General features: G+C 38.1%; 2 protein-coding genes across 3 annotated transcripts; one reads left to right on the top strand and one right to left on the bottom strand.

The window, feature by feature from the left end:
* Nucleotides 1-1,040: 1,040 nt before the first annotated feature.
* LOC111799160 (inositol phosphorylceramide glucuronosyltransferase 1) lies at nucleotides 1,041-8,891 on the bottom strand. Its single transcript, XM_087125649.1, has 11 exons — nucleotides 8,802-8,891; nucleotides 8,463-8,714; nucleotides 7,186-7,306; nucleotides 6,834-7,019; nucleotides 6,565-6,728; nucleotides 4,192-4,299; nucleotides 3,816-3,953; nucleotides 3,587-3,724; nucleotides 3,174-3,438; nucleotides 2,940-3,063; nucleotides 1,041-1,416 (listed from the first exon to the last, which is right to left on the bottom strand). Exons 2-11 carry the CDS (start codon nucleotides 8,709-8,711, stop codon nucleotides 1,272-1,274), a joined length of 1,638 nt encoding a protein of 545 aa, XP_086981775.1. The 5' UTR covers nucleotides 8,712-8,714; nucleotides 8,802-8,891; the 3' UTR covers nucleotides 1,041-1,271.
* Nucleotides 8,892-14,026: 5,135 nt separating this feature from the next.
* Nucleotides 14,027-20,578, top strand: LOC111799041 (GDSL esterase/lipase At1g29670-like). 2 transcript variants are annotated; one of them, XM_023682428.2, is made up of 5 exons: nucleotides 14,027-14,285; nucleotides 16,326-16,459; nucleotides 17,346-17,594; nucleotides 18,709-18,940; nucleotides 20,118-20,578. In XM_023682428.2, exons 1-5 carry the CDS (start codon nucleotides 14,039-14,041, stop codon nucleotides 20,342-20,344), a joined length of 1,089 nt encoding a protein of 362 aa, XP_023538196.2. In that variant the 5' UTR covers nucleotides 14,027-14,038; the 3' UTR covers nucleotides 20,345-20,578. The 2 variants fall into 2 exon arrangements, with proteins under 2 accessions (XP_023538196.2, XP_086981443.1); XM_087125317.1 differs by lacking the exon at nucleotides 17,346-17,594.
* Nucleotides 20,579-21,878: the final 1,300 nt, after the last annotated feature.

Here is a 21,878-nt window from a genome sequence, read left to right on the forward strand (position 1 = left end):
ACCAACATATATTATCCACTTTGGCCTATTGCGTATCGCTATCATTTTCACGGTTTTAAAACACGTCCACTAGAGAGAGATTTCCACACCCTTATAAGGAATGTTTCATTCTCCTCTTCAACTAACGTGAAATCTCACCTTATTTTTTAAGGTCACATATTAGAGTTACAAACTTCCAGCCTTATAAACCTTTCATAATTCAAAAGGAATCTTAAAAGGAGATATTTGGATGGAACAAGACAACCTCTATGCTTAGAAGACACATGTTAGGCATGCTTTTAACATAGCCTTGCTTCTCCTTTCTAAGACATCTTTTTGTTGTATAACCTAACATATTATAAAGCTAAAAGAATGACCAAATATGTTGTTGGAAATCTACATGAACATGAACACGAACACGGTTAAAATTGAGAAGTTCTGATACCATGTCAAGAATGATGCTCTTATACCATATTAAGATAAGAATGAGAAACAAAAGTGAGATCGAAAGTCCAAAAAAGTGGGATCGAAAGTCCAATTTTCTTGTAGTTAGTAGAACATTTTCTCTTATTTTTAGAATTTAGTTTGTAATTTGTATTCTATTTAAACGGTGTGAACATTAATGAAAATTGGACTTTCGATCCCACTCAGACTTTCAATCCCACTTTTGTTTCTCATTCTTAACATGGTATCAAAGCATCATTCTTAACATAGTATCAAAACATCATTCTTAACATGGTATCAAAGCATCATTCTTAACATGGTATCAAATCATCATTCTTAAAATGGTATCAAATCATCATTCTTAACATGGTATCAGAGCTTATCATTCTTAACATGGTATCAGAGTTTATCATTCTTAACATGGTATCAGGGCAGGAGAAGAGGAAGAATATCTGAGCAAAGAGCTATCAGAGCGGGAGAAGAGGAAGAACTATCAAAGCAAGAGAAGAGGAAGAACTATCCGAGCTTCAAAGCAAGAGAAGAGGAAGAACTATCCGAGCTTCTCATTCTTAATATGGTATCAGAGCTTCTCATTCTTAACCGATTAAGAGCAAATGTAACAAAATTTGAAGATTTCTCATTTCAACATAGACTTGTCGGTACCATCAAACGAATTAAATTACCATAATTTACTTAACCTTTCTGAAAGAATGGTCTCACAGGCTAAGAAGAGGGGAAAACAACTTCAAAATCTAGTTATTAGAGTTGTACAATGAATGATATGAGACCTGAAAGTTAATACAAGAAAATTTTCTATTTCACAGCACTGCTCCTACTTAAACAAATCATCAACACAAGAAACACATACCTCTGCTGCCTCTTACACCATCTCTGCTTTCAAGACCTCTCAAAAATGATCTTATTGCAAGGTGTTCAGAAGCATATGTCATAAAAGCTACCAAGACTAGCCCTCCTACAACCATCAAACCTAACCTGTCAAAGGAAAGGAAAAACACAGGGACATGAAATACGATTTGATTGTTTTCGGGATGACGATACAAAGAAATAATAACTTTTCGGCACAAGCAACAGGTTCCCCAATACCATCAAAATATCTATTGTGGAAGCAGTAATGAGGGTAATTGTGGATATAGAAGTTGCAGTTAAAGGAAAATTGTAGTGCATTAGATCCACCGCTAGTAGATATTGTCCTTTTTGGACTTTCTCTTTCGGGCTTCCCCTCAAGGCTTTAAAACGCGTTTACTAGGGGAAGATTTCCACACCCTTATAAAGGATGTTTGGTTTTCCTCCCCAACCAATGTGGGATATCACAATCCACCCCCCTTCGGGGCCCAGCGTCCTCGCTGGCACTCGTTCCTTTCTCCAATCGATGTGGGACCCCCACCAAATCTACATCCCCCTTCGGGCCCAGCGTCCTTACTGGCACACCGCCTCGTGTCTTCCCCCCTTCAAGAAACAGCGAGAAGGCTGGCACATCGTCCGGTGTCTGGCTTTGATACCATTTGTAACGTCCCAGATCCACAACTAGCAAATATTGTTCTCTTTGGGCTTTCCCTTTCGGGCTTCCCCTCAAGGCTTTAAAACACGGGAAGGTTTCCACACCCTTACAAAGGGTGTTTTGTTCTCCTCCCCAACCAATGTGGGACACCACAATCTGCCCCCCTTCAGGAAACAGCGAGAAGGCTGGCACATCGTCCGGTGTCTGGCTTTGATACAATTTGTAACGTCCCAGATCCACAACTAGCAGATATTGTCCTCTTTGGGCTTTCCCTTTCGGGCTTCTCCTCAAGGCTTTAAAACACGTCTAATAGGGGAAGGTTTACACACCCTTACAAAGGGTGTTTTGTTCTCCTCCCCAACCAATGTGGGACATCACAATCTGCCCACCCTTCGGGGCCCAGCGTCCTCGCTGGCACTCGTTCCTTTCTCCAATCGATGTGGGACCCCCACCAAATCTACCCCCTTTGGGGCCCAACGTCCTTACTGGCACACCGCCTCGTGTCTACCCCCCTTCGGGAAACAGCAAGAAGGCTGGCACATCGTCCGGTGTCTGGCTCTGATACCATTTGTAACGCCCCAGATCCACCACTAGCAGATATTGCCTCTTTGGGCTTCCCCTCAAGGCTTTAAAACATGTCTACTAAGGGAAGGTTTCCACACCCTTATAAAGGGTGTTTTGTTCTCCTCCCCAACCAATGTGGGACATCACAAAAATCATCAGAACACCCGCTAAAATACAGTCAACGTGCTGAGGAACCATATGACAGTAATGTTGCATACAACATTGAAAGTTTAAGAATTTTAAGAGAATTGTTTAAAGCTCAGAAACCAAAAGGGCAGACATGACAGCTTTCATGTATGTCGTGTTGTTAATAGTCTTATCCGGAAAACACAAATAAAGATACGACAGGCAAACTGTATGAGTAAAATTTTCAAAGACCAGCAGATTCTGAACATTGTTACTGTTTGTGGCAACAAAGAGCCGAGTAAATTACCTCAAAAACAGAGCAGTAATACCCAAAATACAAGGCAACGTTGGAGCAACGACAGCCAAGATTGCCATTCCTAGAACATAAAACCATGTGGTAACATCACAGCTCGGTGCCTGCCACTGATGATCTAATAAAGAAGATAAATCAACAACTTAGAAATCACGTAACAACAACATTTGTTTGGTTGCAGATACTCATATTAGAAATTGAGAACAGCTGCAAAGTGTTCAAGCAAACCTTTAGCAGAATAATCTAAGGACTCAGAATCAGAGGAGAGGGATCCTGCTTGTGTTGCCATTGATTTTCCCCATTTGTATATAAAATGGAGATAGCCTCCAAATAACACATTGAAAATTGTGAATATCCATTCATACATCAACAGCAAGCCAGTCCATGGCGTCACTTGGCTCGGTACAATCACAAATGCAAAGGCTATGGCAGTTATAGCAGCGATAAAACAGACAAATATTGATATTCCACCTAAATAAACAGGTATCTTGAACTGCACATCATCGTAGGAACTCGTACGTAAGACAAGGTATAAACTTCAAAGAAATGAAATAAAATGTGATACACAACTAATGACTTTGAAAAGAATGTTATGATTGTAACATGCTACTAATATATAGAGCCAAAAAGAGAAAACTCACCTGATGGTTCAAATTAACAGTATTTAGTGAAGAAAGACCAGTATAATTAACAGTTCCAACAGACTTTATTTTGTAGTAAAGTTGCCTGGCTTGGTCGCATAACACGCTTCGCCATGATGTACTACAGTACCGCCGTGCCTGTGACAAAAATACGAAACCATTTAGATCCAAAATATGACAATCATGTCCTTGTAATTACAATTCAAAGATATTTTACCATATTGCTTACCTGAATACAAGATTGATAATTACAGGCGATCAACGCAACAAGAGGAAGAAGGGCAAGAATTTTGACAACAATATCATCATAAGGATTTCTACCCCTACCAGTTCCAGGAAGGGAGTCTTCCAGCCTTTCCCTGACATTCTACAACCAGCAAACAAAAGAAACGCTTACAAGTGCCACAAAATATTTCACTCCTATAACAAGAAAAACTATGTCAATAGTCAAAATCAGGTTGCTTGACTCGTGCGCACTGTTCATGTGGGAAGGAGAATTGAAATGAACGCTTGCAAACGTGTGACGCTATGACACATGATAAACCGTGCACGTACACAAGCAACAAAGGAATAAAAGAAACTAAAAATAAAATTCAAGAGGATACCTGCCAGATATCAACAGGTTTTAGGAGCCAAGATGTCCACCAGTCCCATGGTTTGAGGGGGCCCAGGGTATAGTGGATAACCCGCAGTTCGCTTTCGTCTACCATCCACTGCAAAAATATCCATAATGCTCAAATAGGATTGCAGGTATTTACATAGAAATTAGAGAGTTTTGCTTCCAACCACAAATATAAGAAATCATTTTAGGAGTTTACCTTTAGTTTTTTTTTTTACCTTAATCCCCCTTTTAACAGGATGATACCTATTCATCCATAAATTTTTTACACTTCTTTACCAAGATTGTCCACGTAGTACAGGTTATTGTTAACCAACCTTCCTAGAACAGGATACGTTCTATACAATTGTTTCTATTACAGAAAGAAGTGAAGTGTCTCCTTTCTTTCAATTTGCATTTGTAATCCATATGAGGAACTTTTAAATTTATCCTACCAATATTCGACCTCAAAAGCTTGCAGTGTAACATTAGAGAGAGATAGAGAGAGATCTACGGTGATAGCGTAGGGATCTGGTACCACTTGTCACAATCGCACTTTTGATGGCAGCGGACTTGCGATTGTGCGGCACTCACTTTCCAACGACAAGTGAGCTAAGCCAATTCGTTCTTGCGTCGCCTACGGCCAAGCGACGTATGCTCGAGCCTCTGGCCTCGATTTTAAGAGAAGGTTTTAGAAAACGAGGGCAAAGGCGTAGGGATCTGGTCAGTGGTTCTCCCAATAACTAAAAAGTGTATCATGCCTGAATCTAACTGGGGTTCGCGGTGGTGGAGGAACTGGATCGGAAAAAAGAGGGATTCGAGTTGTAAGATATCTAATGAAACCGTCGTTGGAATTGAGATCTCATTCAAAGAGAAAGATATCAAATATCTGAAGTTTCTTTTTGTATATTATATGGATGATCAGATCTGCAAGGACCATGATTGGGAATTGTTTGATCGTATTTCTTCGAGGAAAAGGCAAAACATAATCAACTTGAATTCGGGATAGCTACTCGAAATCTTAGTGAAAGACCGTTTGCATGGGCTGGCCGCGCACTTGTATGGTCTGGAGAAGCTTACTTGTCTTATAGTTTAGGTGCTTTATCCGTTTTTTGTTTTATTGCTTGTTGTTTTGTCTGGTTCAATAATACTGCTCATTCAAGTGAGTTTTACGGGTCGACTGGACCCGAAGCTTCTGAAGCTCAAGCATTTACGTTTCTAGTTAGAGACCAACGTCTTGGAGCTAACGTTGGATCTGCTCAAGGACCTACTGGTTTAGGTGGGCTTGAAATCATAGTGCAACTACTAACTTTGTTGTAGGTGTGGAGGTTTTGCCGTATGGTGGGGTGTACGGTTGTTTACATATCAACTACCGTACAGAGAGATCTCGTACCGACTTTCTATGGTATTAAACTTCTCTGCTCTACCCATGATTTTTTTCTCAAAGATTATTGTATATGTTTTGTAATTACGATCTTTCATTGATTTGTGCTAATTGGGGAGTGTTTTAGAATGCATTTTTTAATACATTTGATCAAGAACAAAATTAATTTCTCATACAATAAGTAAATAACATTTAGTTCTTGAACTTCCCCATAAGACCACTAGGCTAACACATTATAGTAGCGATAACTTATCAAATCAATTACGTGGAGTTGATGACTACAACTTTCTCCCTTAGGAGAACTTGCCAATGACATATCTTGGCCTCCCTTTAGGGAGAGAGGCGAAGAACCTTAAATTTAAGGCATAAATAACATTGAAAAGGAAAATACACCGAAAGGAGGTAATGAGCATCATCTGAGACGAATGAGAATTCATACAGATATACTCAATTCAATTGTAATGACCCAGATCCACCGCTAGCAGATATTGTCTTCTTTAGGCTTTCCCTTTCGGTCTTCCCCTCAAGGCTTTAAAACGCGTCTGTTAGGGGAAGGTTTCCACACCCTTATAAATGGTGATTTGTTCTCCTCCCCAACCAAGCTGGGACATCACAATCCACCCCCCTTCAGGGCCCAGCGTCCTCGCTGGCACTTTTTCCTTCCTCCAATCAATGTGGGACCACCCCTAAATCCACCCCCTTTGGGGCCCAGCGTCCTTACTGGCACACCACCTCGTGTCTACCCCCCTTCAGGGAACAGCGAGAAGGCTGGCACATTGTCCGGTGTCTGGCTCTGATACCATTTGTAACGACCCAGATCCACCGCTAGCAGATATTGTCCTCTTTAGGCTTTCCCTTTCGGGCTTCCCCTCAAGGCTTTAAAACGCGTCTGCTAGGGGAAGGTTTCCACACCCTTATAAACGGTGATTTGTTCTCCTCCCCAATCAATGTGGGACATCACATAAATAAAGCCACTAAAACTGTCAGTAAACGTACCTTGTTAGCAAGCATGTAAAGGCCAACATCCGCATTATAAAGAGTAGAGAGCCGCTCCATTTCAGGAGCTGGTCTGGAACGTAGCACTTCCGGTGACAGGTTTGGCTCAAAAACGTGTGCATTAGGAAAATTAGAATAATACGAGTTCAAAAAGCCTTGATCCCCTGTTAAATTAAAACAAAGATGTTCATCAAAGTTTGAGACTTCTACATAGTCCACATAAAAGCAAGCAAAAAGTATAGGTAAGATTCTACAACAGGATCGTCTACCTCCGGTGTAAGACGGCAAAGTCCTAACTTTGCTCATCATGTCGTTGAAAATAGCTTCAGACGGTTCGACAACCATAACGCCAGAATTCAGCCTTTCAGAATGCTTCAAGTTAGCACAAAATTTGATACATTTGAAAAGATCATCAATATTTTTCACCACAATTGTATCTGCGTCAAGATATACCACTGCACAATAGTGTAATAGAGATTAAACAAAAAGCAACCAAACACTGCTTTGAAAAGGTCGCATACACACACAAAGTAAAATGAACTATCCAACAAAGATCCCCACATAATTGGAAGAAACACTACATATTTTGTACAATCTGTACAATAAGAACACAAATTTTACCCTTTCTATAGTCGGTCATGTTAAATATTTTCAGCTTCGTATAGACGCCCCAAAACCTCGATGGACGAACTTGATTAGGATTTTCCAATAAACTAATCCTCTCCACTATCCACCCATCAGCCTGCACAGTTATATAAGAAGCAACACATAAACGCACATACATACATGAACTTTCAAAAGAAAATCATAACAAATGGGATTAAGGATTCATTTTGAGACACTAATTTTCCAAGTTTCAATTGTCTTAACTTTTTTCCACTTGATATCTTTGAGTCATGAGTGTTAGGACCAACTTGCCCACACATCAACTAGCCTATACAACATTTGATTGTTAAAAACCTCATAAAATTCTAATTGTAGACACTCCAACCATGGATTTAGATTAAATTCTCTGCCATTAGGGGGAAAAAAGCTTAAGAAAACTCCCTTGTGTAACGGCTCAGGCCCGCCGCTAGTAGATATTGTCCTATTTGGGCTTTCCCTTTCGGGCTTCCCCTCAAAACTTTAAAACGCGTCTGCTAGGGAAAGGTTTCCACACCCTTATAAAGGGTGTTTCGTTCTCCTTCCCAACCAATGTGGGATATCACAATCCACTCCCCTTCAGGGCCCAGCGTCCTTGCTAAGGGTGTTTCATTCTCCTGCCCAACCAATGTGGGATATCACAATCCACCCCTCTTCAGGGCCCAGCGTCCTTGCTGCACTTGTTCCGTTCTCCAATCGATGTGGGATCCCCACCAAATCCACCCCCTTCGGAACCCAGTGTCCTTACTAGCACACCACCATGTGTCTACCCCCTTCAGGGAACAGCCTCGCACATTGCCCGGTGTCTAGCTCTGATACCATTTGTAACGGCCCAGGCCCACCACTAACAAATATTGTCCTCTTTGAGCTTTCCCTTTCTGGCTTCCCCTCAAGGCCTTAAAATGCGTCTGCTAGGAAGAGGTTTCCATACCCTTATAAGGGTGTTTCGTTCTCCTCCCCAACCAATATGGGATATCATAATCCACCCCCTTCAAGGCCCAGCGTCCTTACTAAGGGTGTTCCATTCTCCTCCCCAACCAACGTGGATATCTCAAATTGAAAGATTACTAATTACTCTAATTTCATAAGCATCCACACACATTCAGACTAAATTCAACATATAGGATGAAATTCGAAAATAGCCAACAAATCTAACTTAAAGCAAGACAGACAGAAATAAGCAGAAAGTATCCATCAAATAAGCTGTTCTAATAGCTCAAATTCTCTAGAAAACATAGAGAAAACTATTCCCTGACCTCTAATAGCTTCGTAGCATACTCAGAAACGCCATCAGAAACCAAGGCCACCATGTCCCTGTTGGAGCCACTATCGCGAATCGATTTACCAAGAACTCGAACCCCCAAAAGAAACTCATCGCCATACAAAAGCGTAACATAAGCTTCGTCGGAGGACTGCGATTCAGATGAAGAAGAAGCTGCTAACACTCGATTTAGAATCAAAACCAACGCGATCGTGATGAAAATCAAACCGCTAGATTTCATCATAAACTATAAAAAAAAAAAAAGTTAAATTAATCCCCCAATTTTGTTGGAAAATTGGGAATTTTATGGAGAGAATCCTTTTGGAAGACTTGCCGCTCCAAAGTTCGAGTACTACGATTGAAACGATTTGGCTTCTACCTCTCTCTCTCTCTCTCTCTGCATGTCGCCACCTCGACGCTTTTCAGAGGCGTCTTTTTTGAATTTTTTTTAGCGTAATCTCGTGTGGTTGATTCCACACTACTTTTGCTGTATCCCATCTCATTTATTTTTTAAATAATTAACTTTTATTTTAACAAATATATTTTCGAAATTTTAAATTTAATTTAAAAATAAAAAATATTTTTACAGTTATTTTAGATGAAAGTCGTTATTATCTATTTAAGAAATATAATTACTTTTTTTCGAAAATATTTTTGAATTTGTAAAAAGTTTTATTAATATTCTTAAAACGACATTTTGCTAGAAAAAAAAAAGTTTTTTTTTAATAATTATTCTTCCATATACTTTTTTTCCTTTTTTTTTTTAAATAATTAGCAAAAATTAATTGTGTAAATTTTTTAAATTAATTGTAAGAACGGAATACAAATATTATTTATTTACGTACAATTCTGATGATAAATTCATATAATGTTAAACACAGTTATTCTATTCTCAGATATTTTATTTCCAATAAAACTCCAAATCAAACGGACCTTTAAATTCTTTTAAAAAGTTTAAAAAGATAAATTAGAAAATAACATAGAAATTTTTAAAATATTAAATATAAAATCAATTTGGTGATGACATGGAATAAAGATGATTCAACTTTAAAGATAGTTTTGAAACGTTTATGAAATATTTGTAACGACATGACGATACTTGTTTGGATTAAACTCGAGAGACTTCTACAAAATGAAAAGGTTAGGGACTTAATAGACTTAGAGATCTACCCCGTGGACGTCTCTAAGTCTCCCTTGTATGCCTTCTAACTCTATTTAGACCAATTTGACATTGGTAAAACTGATATTGGCGTAAGCTTGGTAGGGTAAACACTCGATTTTGGCTTTAATTAGTTTTGAACGTGACTTGCTAGAGTTCATGTAGTATTAGTTGAATCATATGTAAGGAATGAGCATAAAATTATATCTTTTGGGTTAATGAAATTATCTTAGTATTGGGTTTTCCCTTTCGAGTTTTCTCAAGGTTTTTAAAATGCGTCTGTTAAGGAGAGGTTTCCATACCTTTATGAAATATTTTTCGTTCTCCTCCCTAATTGATGTGTGATCCCACAATCCACCTCCTTTCAAGGTCCAACGTCCTCGCTAACACTCATTCTCTTCTTCAATCGATGTGGAACCCCCTAATCCAACCCCTTCGGGGCTCAGCCTCCTCGTTGGATCTCTAAAGGGGTGGGTTGTGAGGTCCCATATTGATTGGAGAGGGAAAAGAAGCACTCCTTATAAGGGTATGGAAACCTCTTCCTAACAAGACACGTTTTAAAAACCTTGATGAGAAACTCTAAAGAAAAAGCTCAAAGAGGACAACAGGACACGTTTTAAAAACCTTGATGAAAAACTCGAAAGGAAAAGCTCAAAGAGGACAATATCTGCTAGCCGGGAGCTTGGGCTGTTACAAATATACTGTGAATATGTTTATGAATGGAAATGTGTTGAAGATATTGCTATTTGACTTTATTATGAATTCTATCTTGAGATGGTTGAAGATATTGATTGCTATTTGACTTTTATTGTGAATTCTATCTCGAGAGCCATCGCCAGTAGATATTTATGTCAATATTGATCTGATAAAAGGTGTTTTGTTCTCCTCCCAATTAATGTGGGACATCACAAATTTCACAATCCACCCTCTTTCGAGGCCCAACGTCTTTGCTAGCACATAGTCCGGTATTTTTTTCCAATCGATGTGGGACCCTCGCCAAATCCACCCCCCTTTGGGGCCAGCGTCTTATTGGCACATTGTCTCATGTCTACCCCTTTGGGGAATAGCCTCCTCGCTGGTACATAGTCCGATGTCAAGCTTTGATACCATTTGTAACGACCTAGATCCCCCGCTAACAGATATTGTCCTCTTTGGGCTTTCCCTTTCGAGCTTCCCCTCAAGGCTTTAAATGAAAATTTCCGTATTGATAGAGAATGAAGTAGGGGGCAAAGATGGAAATGAAAAAGACTTATCCATTCTCGCTCTATTCAGCAGACATCTCTAAACCCAACTAATTCTCGAGAATATATTACTTTGTTTCGAAAACGTTCATTTAATTTCTTTATCAATTACTAATAAAAAAAGTTACTATTTTTGTTTGACTTTTTGTCTTAATTACGGTGGACTTTTTAGTTGTCAATAAACATTTTTAATTAAGATAGACATTCAAACACGAAATCAAACCTAGTATAATTCAATCAGTTAAAAATTATAAACTCGACTAAAATGTTCGATTTTACTACGAAAAGTAAATACAGTTATTTTGTACGAATTAACATCAAACGTAATGATTTATTATAGTTTTGTAATTCAATATTACTTTATCTTAAATTTTATTAATAAAAAAATATGCTTCATATCAATATGTTTAAACTTCATCTCACCTGTTTCCGTTCCTGCCACTTATTTCAATTTTCACTGTAATAACCTAAGCTCACTGCTAGGAGATATTATCTGTTTTGACTCGTTACATATCGTCATTAGCTTCACAGTTTTAAAACGCATCTGTTAGGGAGGGTATTTTACGTCTTTATAAAATATAGTTTATTCGTCTTTCTAACCGATGTGGACCTCACACTCATCTTAGTGAAGTTTTTATTTACTTTTATAGAGATGTGGGCGAGAATTCTTAGTATAAAATTTCTATAGCTTAGATTTCACACGAAGAATTATATATATATATATATATATATATATATATATATATATATATATATATATATATATATATATATATATACATAGATATACAAATGAAATTGTTTCCCTGACCGCGCATCTTATGAGTCCATTCTTGTCTTGTTGGTTTGTTGTACTATTTTGTACCTCTCTCGATTGATAGAAAGACGTTCGGGAGCTGGGAGGGCCTATCGTGAGGGAACTTTCCTTTTCACGGTAGGCGAAGGTAAAGCGGGAGCTGGTATGTCCACAGTGATCGAGGCAGAGCGACTCCTTCTTTAAAAGAGGTTGGTTTTATCGAAAATGTTAGATCCGCTTTCGTTAAAGAAAAAATAGTAGCTCTTGGTTTGGCCGATGTCGATTTGTATGGCAATGCGGACTCGACTTAGGATGAGGATTCCGCTTTTCATACTGCTGCTATGAGCCGAAAGAGCTGGTAAGCTATCTCGCTAAACAAAAGAAAAAAGCACGTACAGGTTGACCTTGTTACAAGGGGCGGGAGCCCTATATATATATGTGTGTAAAAAATTATTCAATTTAAAGTAATTTTTAGTGAATAATTTTCTTTTTTTCAAGATATTTTTTATTTATTAAAAAAGTAAAATAATCAATTTAATAATATTTTATAAGTAAAATATAATATAATATTCTACATGTCTCATATCTGTTGGAGAGGAGAACGGAACATCCTTTATAAAGAGTGGAAACCTCCTCCTAACAAACGCTTTTTAAAGCCTCGATGGGAAGCCTGCCCGAAAGGGAAAGTCCAAATAATTTAAAAACTTGGCGTCGTTTAACTAACATTAAGAAATTTCTTCCCGTTTCCTCTATCATTTTGTATTTAAACGTGATGACTTGCTCCATTTAGAGCGAGTCCCCTCGATGTCCTGAGCTTGTGGATTAAACGAACCTCTCTAAATATATGGATACTAAATTAATGAATTATATGGATACTAAAGTCAATATAGAAAATATGTAATCTAAGTGAGGTTAAATATTTAAATTTTTCGTGACAAAAACATTATATTAAAGAAAAATGAATGAATTACATTAAATTTATGAGTCCATAAGAGTACAACTTATTTACTTTTGAACGGTTAAGCAAGAAAAGTCATAAATTTCAAAATTAATTAGGAAAGGGCCATAGGTAAGACCTTGGACGTACAAAATTTAGGGTAGTAAATTTTGGTTAACATTTTAAACGTGGGCTGGGTCAGGGTCGGATTTGTACACTTATGAACCCAATTCAACCCAACTATATATGTCGCCGTTATCCGTATATGTGTGTTTTGTCTTTACTTGAAAAAGGATGTGGCACACAGAAGAATACTCGGTAAGTGACCCCACTATAGGAGGTCATGCAAATGCAAACACATGCAATCATGCTCTTAGAACCTGTATCTATCCCATCTAGGGGTGGCCTCCAGCCTTGGACAACTATGGATGTGTATTACTTTCCTACACACGACCTACAAGTGCGAGTGTAAATCCCTAGGTGGGCTCGGACACCCCCTGGACCCTTTCTGGTCACTAATCTGTAGCGACGTCCGGAGGCCAGCGGAACCCCTAGTGTCATGCGCCTCATGAAAACCCCTATCATCATATTGTGTGTGTCTGCACTCATCATCACAAGGAAAAGTAGCCCTATGCTTATGAACATACAACATGCATGAGATCTCTCTAAATCCCATCGTAATGTCTCTTATGACAAACCCTCTAGTCTCATCTCTGTGTTACATTAAGTAGCACATACTCGTGGATATTTATATTTAATATCATTTTCATGCTTTTAGAGTTTTGTCCTAGGTCGATCTAACGACATGATACAATATGACACTTATCATCATATAACATGCTCAATATGGAAAACATCATTATATTAAGCAAAACGTCATGCAAACATCATACTCATCGTAAAGCCATCAAGTACATCAAACATAATATGTACGTCATATATCATAATATATATATTATTATGCACATCATCATGCATCATAACTCATACACCATCATAACTCATTCATCATCATATACTAGTATACGACATCATACGATACTGTTCATACACCATCATAGCTCATACATTATAAATGGTAACTCATACAATTTCTAGCTTATACGATAGTAAGATCACTTATTATTTTAAAGGAGAGGTGGTCGGCTACCTTTTTTTTTTCTCTCTTTATTTTATTATTATTATTATTATTTAGAGGTGTTACATGCGTCTATTAAAGAAAGGTTTCACACTCTTATAAGAAATGTTTCGTTCTTCTCTCCAATCGACGTGAGATCAAGCAAACGTATTTACACCCTAATGGGCCCACGATTTAGTTCATTAAGAGAAAAGACGGGTCTACATTTGACTAACATAACAAAATTATAATGAAGCCAAACCCGAGCTAATTCACAATAAATAAGTTTAACATTGATTCACATTATCTTCCCACTTAAACATGAAGTTCTTCCAATTCAAGTCTTTGTTTGTGGTTTATGTTCTCTTAAACTTGCAAACTCAATATTTGGTTGTTGGAGAGCCTCTAGTTCCTTGTTTCTTCATCTTTGGTGACTCGTTGTCCGACAATGGAAACAACAATGATCTTGTAACTCTCGCAAAAGCAAATTATATGCCTTATGGCATCGACTTTCCACAAGGTCCTACGGGAAGATTTAGCAATGGTCGAAACCTTGCTGATTTTATTGGTTTGTTGTTCTTCCCTTGTATTTAAAAACTTTACGTCGCGTTTCATAATCATTTTTTCGTTTAGTTTTTACAAGCTTTGAATGTTTTAAGCTAAATTATACGAATTATATATGTGATATCTTACCTTGGTTGGAAAGGAGAATGAAACACCCTTTATAAGGGTGTGGAAACCTTTCCCTAGTACACGCGTTTTAAAATTTTGAGGGAAAGCCCGAAAGAGAAAGCTCAAAGAGAACAATATTGCTAGTGGTGGGCCTGGGCCGTTACAAATGGTATCAGCCAAACACCGGACTATGTGCCAACGAGGTGGATTTTCCTTGAAGGGGGTAAACATGAGGCGGTGTGCCAGTAAGGAAGCTGGGCCCCGAAGGAGGTGGATTTGGTGGGGGTTCCACATCAATCGAAAAAAGGAATGAGTGCCAGCGAGGACGTTGGGTCGTGAATGGAGGTGGATTGTGATATCCCACATTGGTTGGGGAGGAGAACGGAACAACCTTTTCCTAATATATTTGGTGTGCCAGTAAGGAAGCTGGGCCATGAATGGAGGTGGATTGTGATATCCCACATTGGTTGGAGATGAGAACGAAACAGCCTTTTCCTAATATATTTGCCTAGTAGACGCGTTTTAAAGCTGGGAGGGAAAGCCTTAGGACAATTTTTTTACTCCTAATATATTCGAACTACTGGCCTCTTAACATCGAATAATATAGTCATTCTTTTTAACATAACTTTATAAAAATATGTAATGTTGGTGTAAAGAACGGTACATAAATGAACTGAGATCATATTCAAATGAGAGTGATCTCGAAGATAAGAAGTTATGGTTAAAAAAAATATTAAAAAATAATGGATAGTTTCTACTTATACTGATGAGGCTCACATTCTTTTTGAGTGGCTAAATAATAGAAACATCAAAATTAAACCGTGTTTAGCTTGAAGTAATTTTAGGTTGAGTGACATCTTAGAAATTTTCTTAAAAAACATGTGAGAGTAAGAACGAACAAAACTATAACGACCCACGTCCAGGATTTGGATCAGGATTCGACATTTGATAGCCCCAGCATTCTCCACATCCTCTGCGATATGGTCAAGTTGCCTACTCCTCGCTTCATTAGAGTGAAGACTATACTCATAGACCAATACGAGTTCTTCCGGCATGTTTTGTCCTCGCTCACATGCATCCCAAGAAAATTCTAAAAGGTCACCCAACATAAAATTTGTGATGTCCTATATCAGTTGGGGAGGAGAACAAAACATCTTTTACAAGGGTGTGGAACCCTCTCCCTAACAGACGCGTTTTAAACTCTGGAGGGGAAGCCCGAAAGGGAAAGTCCAAAGAGGACAATATTTGCTAGCGGTGGACTTGGGTCATCACAAATGGTATCAGAGCCAGACACCGAACGATGTGCCAGCGAGGAGGCTGTTCCCCGAAGGGGGTAGATACAAAGCGGAATGTCAGTAAGAACGCTGGGCCTCGAGGGGGGGGTGGATTTGGTGAGGGTCCCACATCAATTGGAGAATGGAACGAGTGCCAGCGAGGACGCTGGACCCTAAAGGGGGGGGGGTGGATTTGGTGAGGGTCCCACATCAATTGGAGAATGGAACGAGTGCCAGCGAGGACGCTGGACCCTAAAGGGGGGGGGGGGGGGGGGGGTAGATTGTGATGTTCCACATCGGTTGGGGAGGAGAACGAAACCTTCTTTATAAGGGTGTGGAAACCTCTTCCTAGGAGACGCGTTTTAAAGGCTTGAGGGGAAGCCTGAAAGGGCAAGTCCAAAGAAAACAATATCTGTTAGCGATGGACTTGGGCCGTTACAAAATTGCTCTAAATTAAACACGTTTAACCGTAGAGTTTATATGATTGAGCTACTGAAAAGAAAAGTACATTTTGTCGGTATAAATAGTGACTTTCAATTCTTTTAAACCTTTTTTAATCGAACTCTTTTATTTGGATGCAGTCTCAGTTCATTCATATACATTTTTTTTACTCGGGTCTCACAAAAACATACTAACATAACCCACTAAAAATAATTTTGCAGGTGAAAATTTGGGGTTTGCAAGTTCTATTCCACCCTTTGCAAGGACTAAGAATACACAAGGATCCGAGAGTCTACAAGGTGTAAATTACGCATCGGGAGCCGCAGGAATTCGTAGGGAAACTGGACAAGCAAAGGTATTTAATACCTCTAAACTTTCAAAAATACCCGCAAGCTTTCAAAAAAGTTCGTTTACCGTTAGTTTTGAAGGGTAACGTTAATATTTTGTTTCAAAAATACCTTGTAATTTTTTAACTTTAAAAAATTCCATTATACCTCCAATTTTTTAAAAAATTCAAAAATATTATTTCAGTTAATACTATATTTAAAAAATATGGACGAAATTTTAAAATTAGTATTAACACCATTAACCTTTATAAGAAAGAGTAAAAAAAATTATACTGTCAATATAATATAAATAGAAACCATCTACGACACTTCATAAATTATTTTTCTTTATAACGTTACTTTTCATAATTTATTAATATTTTTGAGACATGATATTAAGGGTAAAATTATTACTTTTGAATTTTTTTTTTTTTTTTAAACGCCTGCAACCGAATAATTTTAAAACGCGTTTTCTAGGAAGTGGTTTCAACACCCTCACAAGTAATGCTTTGTTCCCCTCTACAACCGACGTGGGATCTCACAATCTATCCCTTAGAGACCAGCGTCCTCATTGGCACATTGTCCATATAATTTGTAATAGTCCAAACCCACCACTAGTAGATATTGTCCACTTTTACTCGTTAGTATCACAATCAGCCTCATATTTTTAAAACACGTCTACTAAAATATAAGAAACAAAAACACAAAATAAAAATATTATCCGACAAACATGATTCTTATAAACCAAGAGCTTTATCAAACAAAAATAATTTTTAATAATATTTTTAGGAAACTGAAAAATAAGAAACATAAGAACATTATGAGACAGACGTAATTTCGAAACAAGAATATTATGTAATCGATATGAATCATACTAATACAAATTCGATGAGTTATCTCGTTTCATGTTTGTAGGGAAGGGTGATAAGCTTGGACGAACAATCGAGGAATCACGAGTATACAATTTCAAAAATTGATAGGTTATTGGGGAGAAATGAAAGTGCAACAAGAACATATCTTCAAAGATGTTTATATATGGTTGAGATAGGTTCCAATGATTACCTTAATAATTACTTCTCTTCACTTCCTTACACAACTAGCCTCCGATTTTCTCCTCGAGAGTATGCATTGGCCTTGCTCAAACAACTCTCTTCACAAATGAAGGTTAGACCTAATTATCAATCTCTCATTCCATTATTCTATAAATCTTATCGTCTTTAAATCGTTTCTCGATCATTTTAGAACTGGGTTTTAAATGTTATCTACATTCTCGATTTTTAACGCAAAAAAAATTCATTTTTTTTGACTTCAAAATCATTTAATAATACAGCTAAAATTGTAGCAGCATAGGCTCACAACTACTAGATATTGTCCTCTTTGACTTTCCCTTTCGGGCTTCCCTTCAAGGTTTTAAAACGTATGTGCTAGTTTCCACACCCTTATAAAAAATATTTCGTTCTTCTCCTGAATTGCGTGCGATCTCACAAAAACACTGTATGTTCATTACTTTAGCCATTTGATAACATTTTATGTAGTTGAAAACTAAGCTTGTGACATAGTATGTGTGAGATCCCACATCGGTTGGATAGGGGAACTAAACATTTTTATTAAGGTGTGGAAACATCTCCTTTAACGACGCAGACCCACCAGCATATATTGTTCAGGGTTTCCCCCTCAAGGCTTTAAAACGTGTTTGGGTTTCCACACCCTTATAAAGGTGTTTTGTTCTCCTCGTCAACTGATGTAGGATCTCAAAATGGGCCCTAGCGTCTTCGCTGGCACCCGTTTCTTTCTCCAATCGATATGGGATCCCCACCAAATCCACCCCCTTTCGGGGCCCAGCGTCCTTACTGACACACTACCTCGTGTCTACCCCCTTCAGGGAACAGCTTTCTCGCTGGCACATCGTCTAGTGTCTGACTCTAATACTATTTGTAACGCCCCAGGCCCACCGTTAGAAGATATTGTCCTCTTTGAGCTTTCCCTTTCGGGCTTTAAAATCAGGAGAGAAATCCAAAAGGGAAAACCCAAAGAGGACAATATTTTCTAGTAGTGAGCTTGAGTTGTTACAAATGATATCCGAGTCAGACACCGGACGGTGTGCCAACGAGGATGCGAACCCTGAAGAGGGGTGGACACCGAATAGTGTGTCAGCGAAGACGGTTAGATAACATTTTTGTTGTCGTTGAAAATTAAGGTTTGTATGGTTAGATGAATATGTTTCCATACATTTCATGATTATTCAAAATTTTAATGATTTTGTGAAGAGATATTGTAGACTCTATATACTCAAGGAGCTAGAAAGGTTGCTGTTTTTGGAGTGGGGATTTTGGGGTGTACTCCCTATGCAACGGCTACCTATGATACCCAAGGATCTCCATGTGTGGATAGAATCAACGATGCTGTTCAACTCTTCAACGTTGGCCTTAGGTCTCTTGTTCAAGACCTCAATGCTAATTTCACTGATGCCAAGTATACATTCATTGACACATACCAAATTTCCTCACAAGGTTTTCAAATCAAGGAACCATATCTTACAAATTTATGGTATATCAATGTCGGGTTGATAATAGATTTCGTTTTTCGTTTTCTGATATTGGTAATCGTGCTTGTTTCCTTACCATTTCTTTATTACGGGTTTTCATTAAAACAAAAATATTGAAATTCATAATCAAATTCCAAGAACGAAGAGTTTTTAAAACCGCATTTTTAGGCTTCGGTTGATGATCATTTCACTTTTAAGGACCCATACCTAGAAGTCGAAATCAAGATTCGGCACTTGATGTCCCCGTCATTCCCCCTACGACATGGTCACATTAACTACTTCTCATTTCTTAAGAGTAAAAACTATTCCCACAGACCAACACGAGTCCTTTTAGCATGCTTTGCCCTCACTTATATGAGGTCACAAAATTGCTCTAAATAAAGTATGCTTGATTGTGAAGTTCTTATGATTGAGCATAGCCACTAAAAATGCTTGATTGTGAAGTTTTTATGATTGAGCCACTAAAAAGGAAGGTGCATTTTGTTGATATAAGTAGTGAGTTTTATTTCCTTCAAGTATTTCTTAGTTATCCTATCTTCAGGATCACTCTTCTTCGAATATAGTCTCAGTTCATTCATGTACTCCTCATTTAATCGGGTGTCACATGCCCACCAGCCGTCTCCAAACCACATCTTATGTAAGAGCTCAAGCCCACCGCTAGTAAATATTATCCTCTTTGGGGTTTCCCTTTCGAGCTTCCTCAAGCTTTCTCTCAAGGGTTTAAAACGCGTCTGGTAGGGAAAAGTTTCCACACCGGATGTTTCGTTCTCCTCCCCAACCAATATGGGACTCTCACAATCCATCCTCCTTCGAGGCCCAGCGTCCTTACTGGTACACCTACCCTGACACATTGTCCGAAACCTGGCTCTGATACCATTTGTAACAGCTCATGCCCACCGCTATCAGATATTGTCTTCTTTGAGCTTTCCCTCAAAGGTTTAAAATGCGTCTTCTACGGAAAGGTTTCCACACCCCTTATAAAGGATGTTTCCTTCTCTTCCCCAACCAATGTGGGACTCTCACATCTTATTAGGAGAGATATCGTTCTATACCATTTATAACAACACATGCTTAGAATTTCGAATCTTGATCGGAATTCTAGGTTTGAGTTGTTACCCGCCACTAAAAATACAAACTTGCAGGTCCACCAGTTTCATTTACCCCTTGCTGTCAAGTGAAGCTTACAGGAGAGCAATGTGATCCTTATGGAAAAGTATGTGGCAATAGAAGTGAAGCCATATTTTGGGATGGAGTTCATCCAACTGAGATTGCAATCATGGCATTGGCTAACAGGTCCTTTAATGCTCAATTTCCCAATGACACTCACCCTTTTGATATTAGCCAACTTGCTCAGCTGAAACTCCCATAAAAGCTTTAGTTCCTTGGAGTGACCATTTTCTCTTGAGTTAGATGTTGCTTAATATAGTTGTAATATCAATAAACGTCTAAGGATGTTATCTATGATCGATATACGTATAAGCTAGAATCGAACATGTGTATGATGCTTTATAAACTATAGATATATGGTGCTTATGTTGGTTGTAATATCAAATAAATGTTTAAGGATGTTATCTATGATTGATATGTCTGCTTTGACCCGTTACGTATCGCCGTCAACTTTACGATTTTAAAACACGTCTGTTCATGAAAGGTTTCCAAATAACTATAAAGAATGTTTCTTTTCACTCTCCAACTGATTTGGGGAATTCACAATTCACCCTCTTGGGGGCCAGCGTTCTCGTTGGCACAATGTCTAGTGTTTGGCTCTGATATCATTTGTAAGTAGCCCTACTGTCGGTTTGGTTATAATTGTATGTTGAATGATGACACGTGCCTTTGACTTCTTGTCATATGCTCGTATATGCAAACTGTTATGAAATGATATGTGAATATTATGTTGTATGTGATGAATTGATATGTTTATGATATGATATGTCAAGATATAATATGTTTGAAAGCATGATGAGTTATATTATGCGACTATTATGATATATGATAAGATATGATATGTGCATAATATGAACTGATACGTTCAAAAACATGATAAGTTTATGATACGACATATCTAAAACATGAATGATATATGAAATGATTGACATGCAAATAACAATTGGCATAATCTACAACTCCGATATACGCATGAATGGTTATGATAAACATATTATTATATAAAGAAAAATGCTAGAGGGGTTGTAACACATGATAATGAAAAATGAAAAATGTTGGGACCCCCTGCATTATTGTGTGTTCATGCATCGGGGGATACCTTTCTCTTTTTACGATAGTACGGACGTGTATGTTACGAGGCAGAGAAACGATCATTATGTTAACCAAAATGTTGCCACGACGGCCGCTACTCCTAATGGCGGTTCGACATAAATAACTACAAAAAAAAAAAAAAAAAATGCTCGCCTAACCAAAAAGGAGCTCTAGAGATGTGTACTCCCAAGAAAGTTCCTAGGTGGTCATCCAACATAGAATTGTTTCAAGTAAAACACCGTTTAACTATGTAGATCCTATGATTGAGTCACCCAAAATGAAGGTGCACCTTATTAGTATAGATAGTAACTTTCAATTCTTTCAATTCTCAGGATCGCTTTCATTTAGATGTGGTATTGGTTCGTTCATATACACGTTCATGTACAATCGTCAGTCTCACGATTTTACACGTCTACACCAGAGAGAGGTTTCTACGTACATATAAGAAATGTTTCGTTCCTTTCTCCAACGGACGTGGGATCTTACATTACAAAGCAAAGGTATGTACGCCCTAATACTTATCATAGGGCCTACGGATTAGTTCATTAAAAAAAAAGACGGGTCTATGCAACTACGTAACAAATTCTACCGAGTCGTTTTCTAGATTGCAAATTTGGTTCTATAAAACCCATATTTTCTCTCCT

The sequence above is a fragment of the Cucurbita pepo genome, chromosome 7 (genome assembly GCF_057944985.1).
Source record: "Cucurbita pepo subsp. pepo isolate OVF chromosome 7, ASM5794498v1, whole genome shotgun sequence".
Classification (NCBI taxonomy): domain Eukaryota; kingdom Viridiplantae; phylum Streptophyta; class Magnoliopsida; order Cucurbitales; family Cucurbitaceae; genus Cucurbita; species Cucurbita pepo.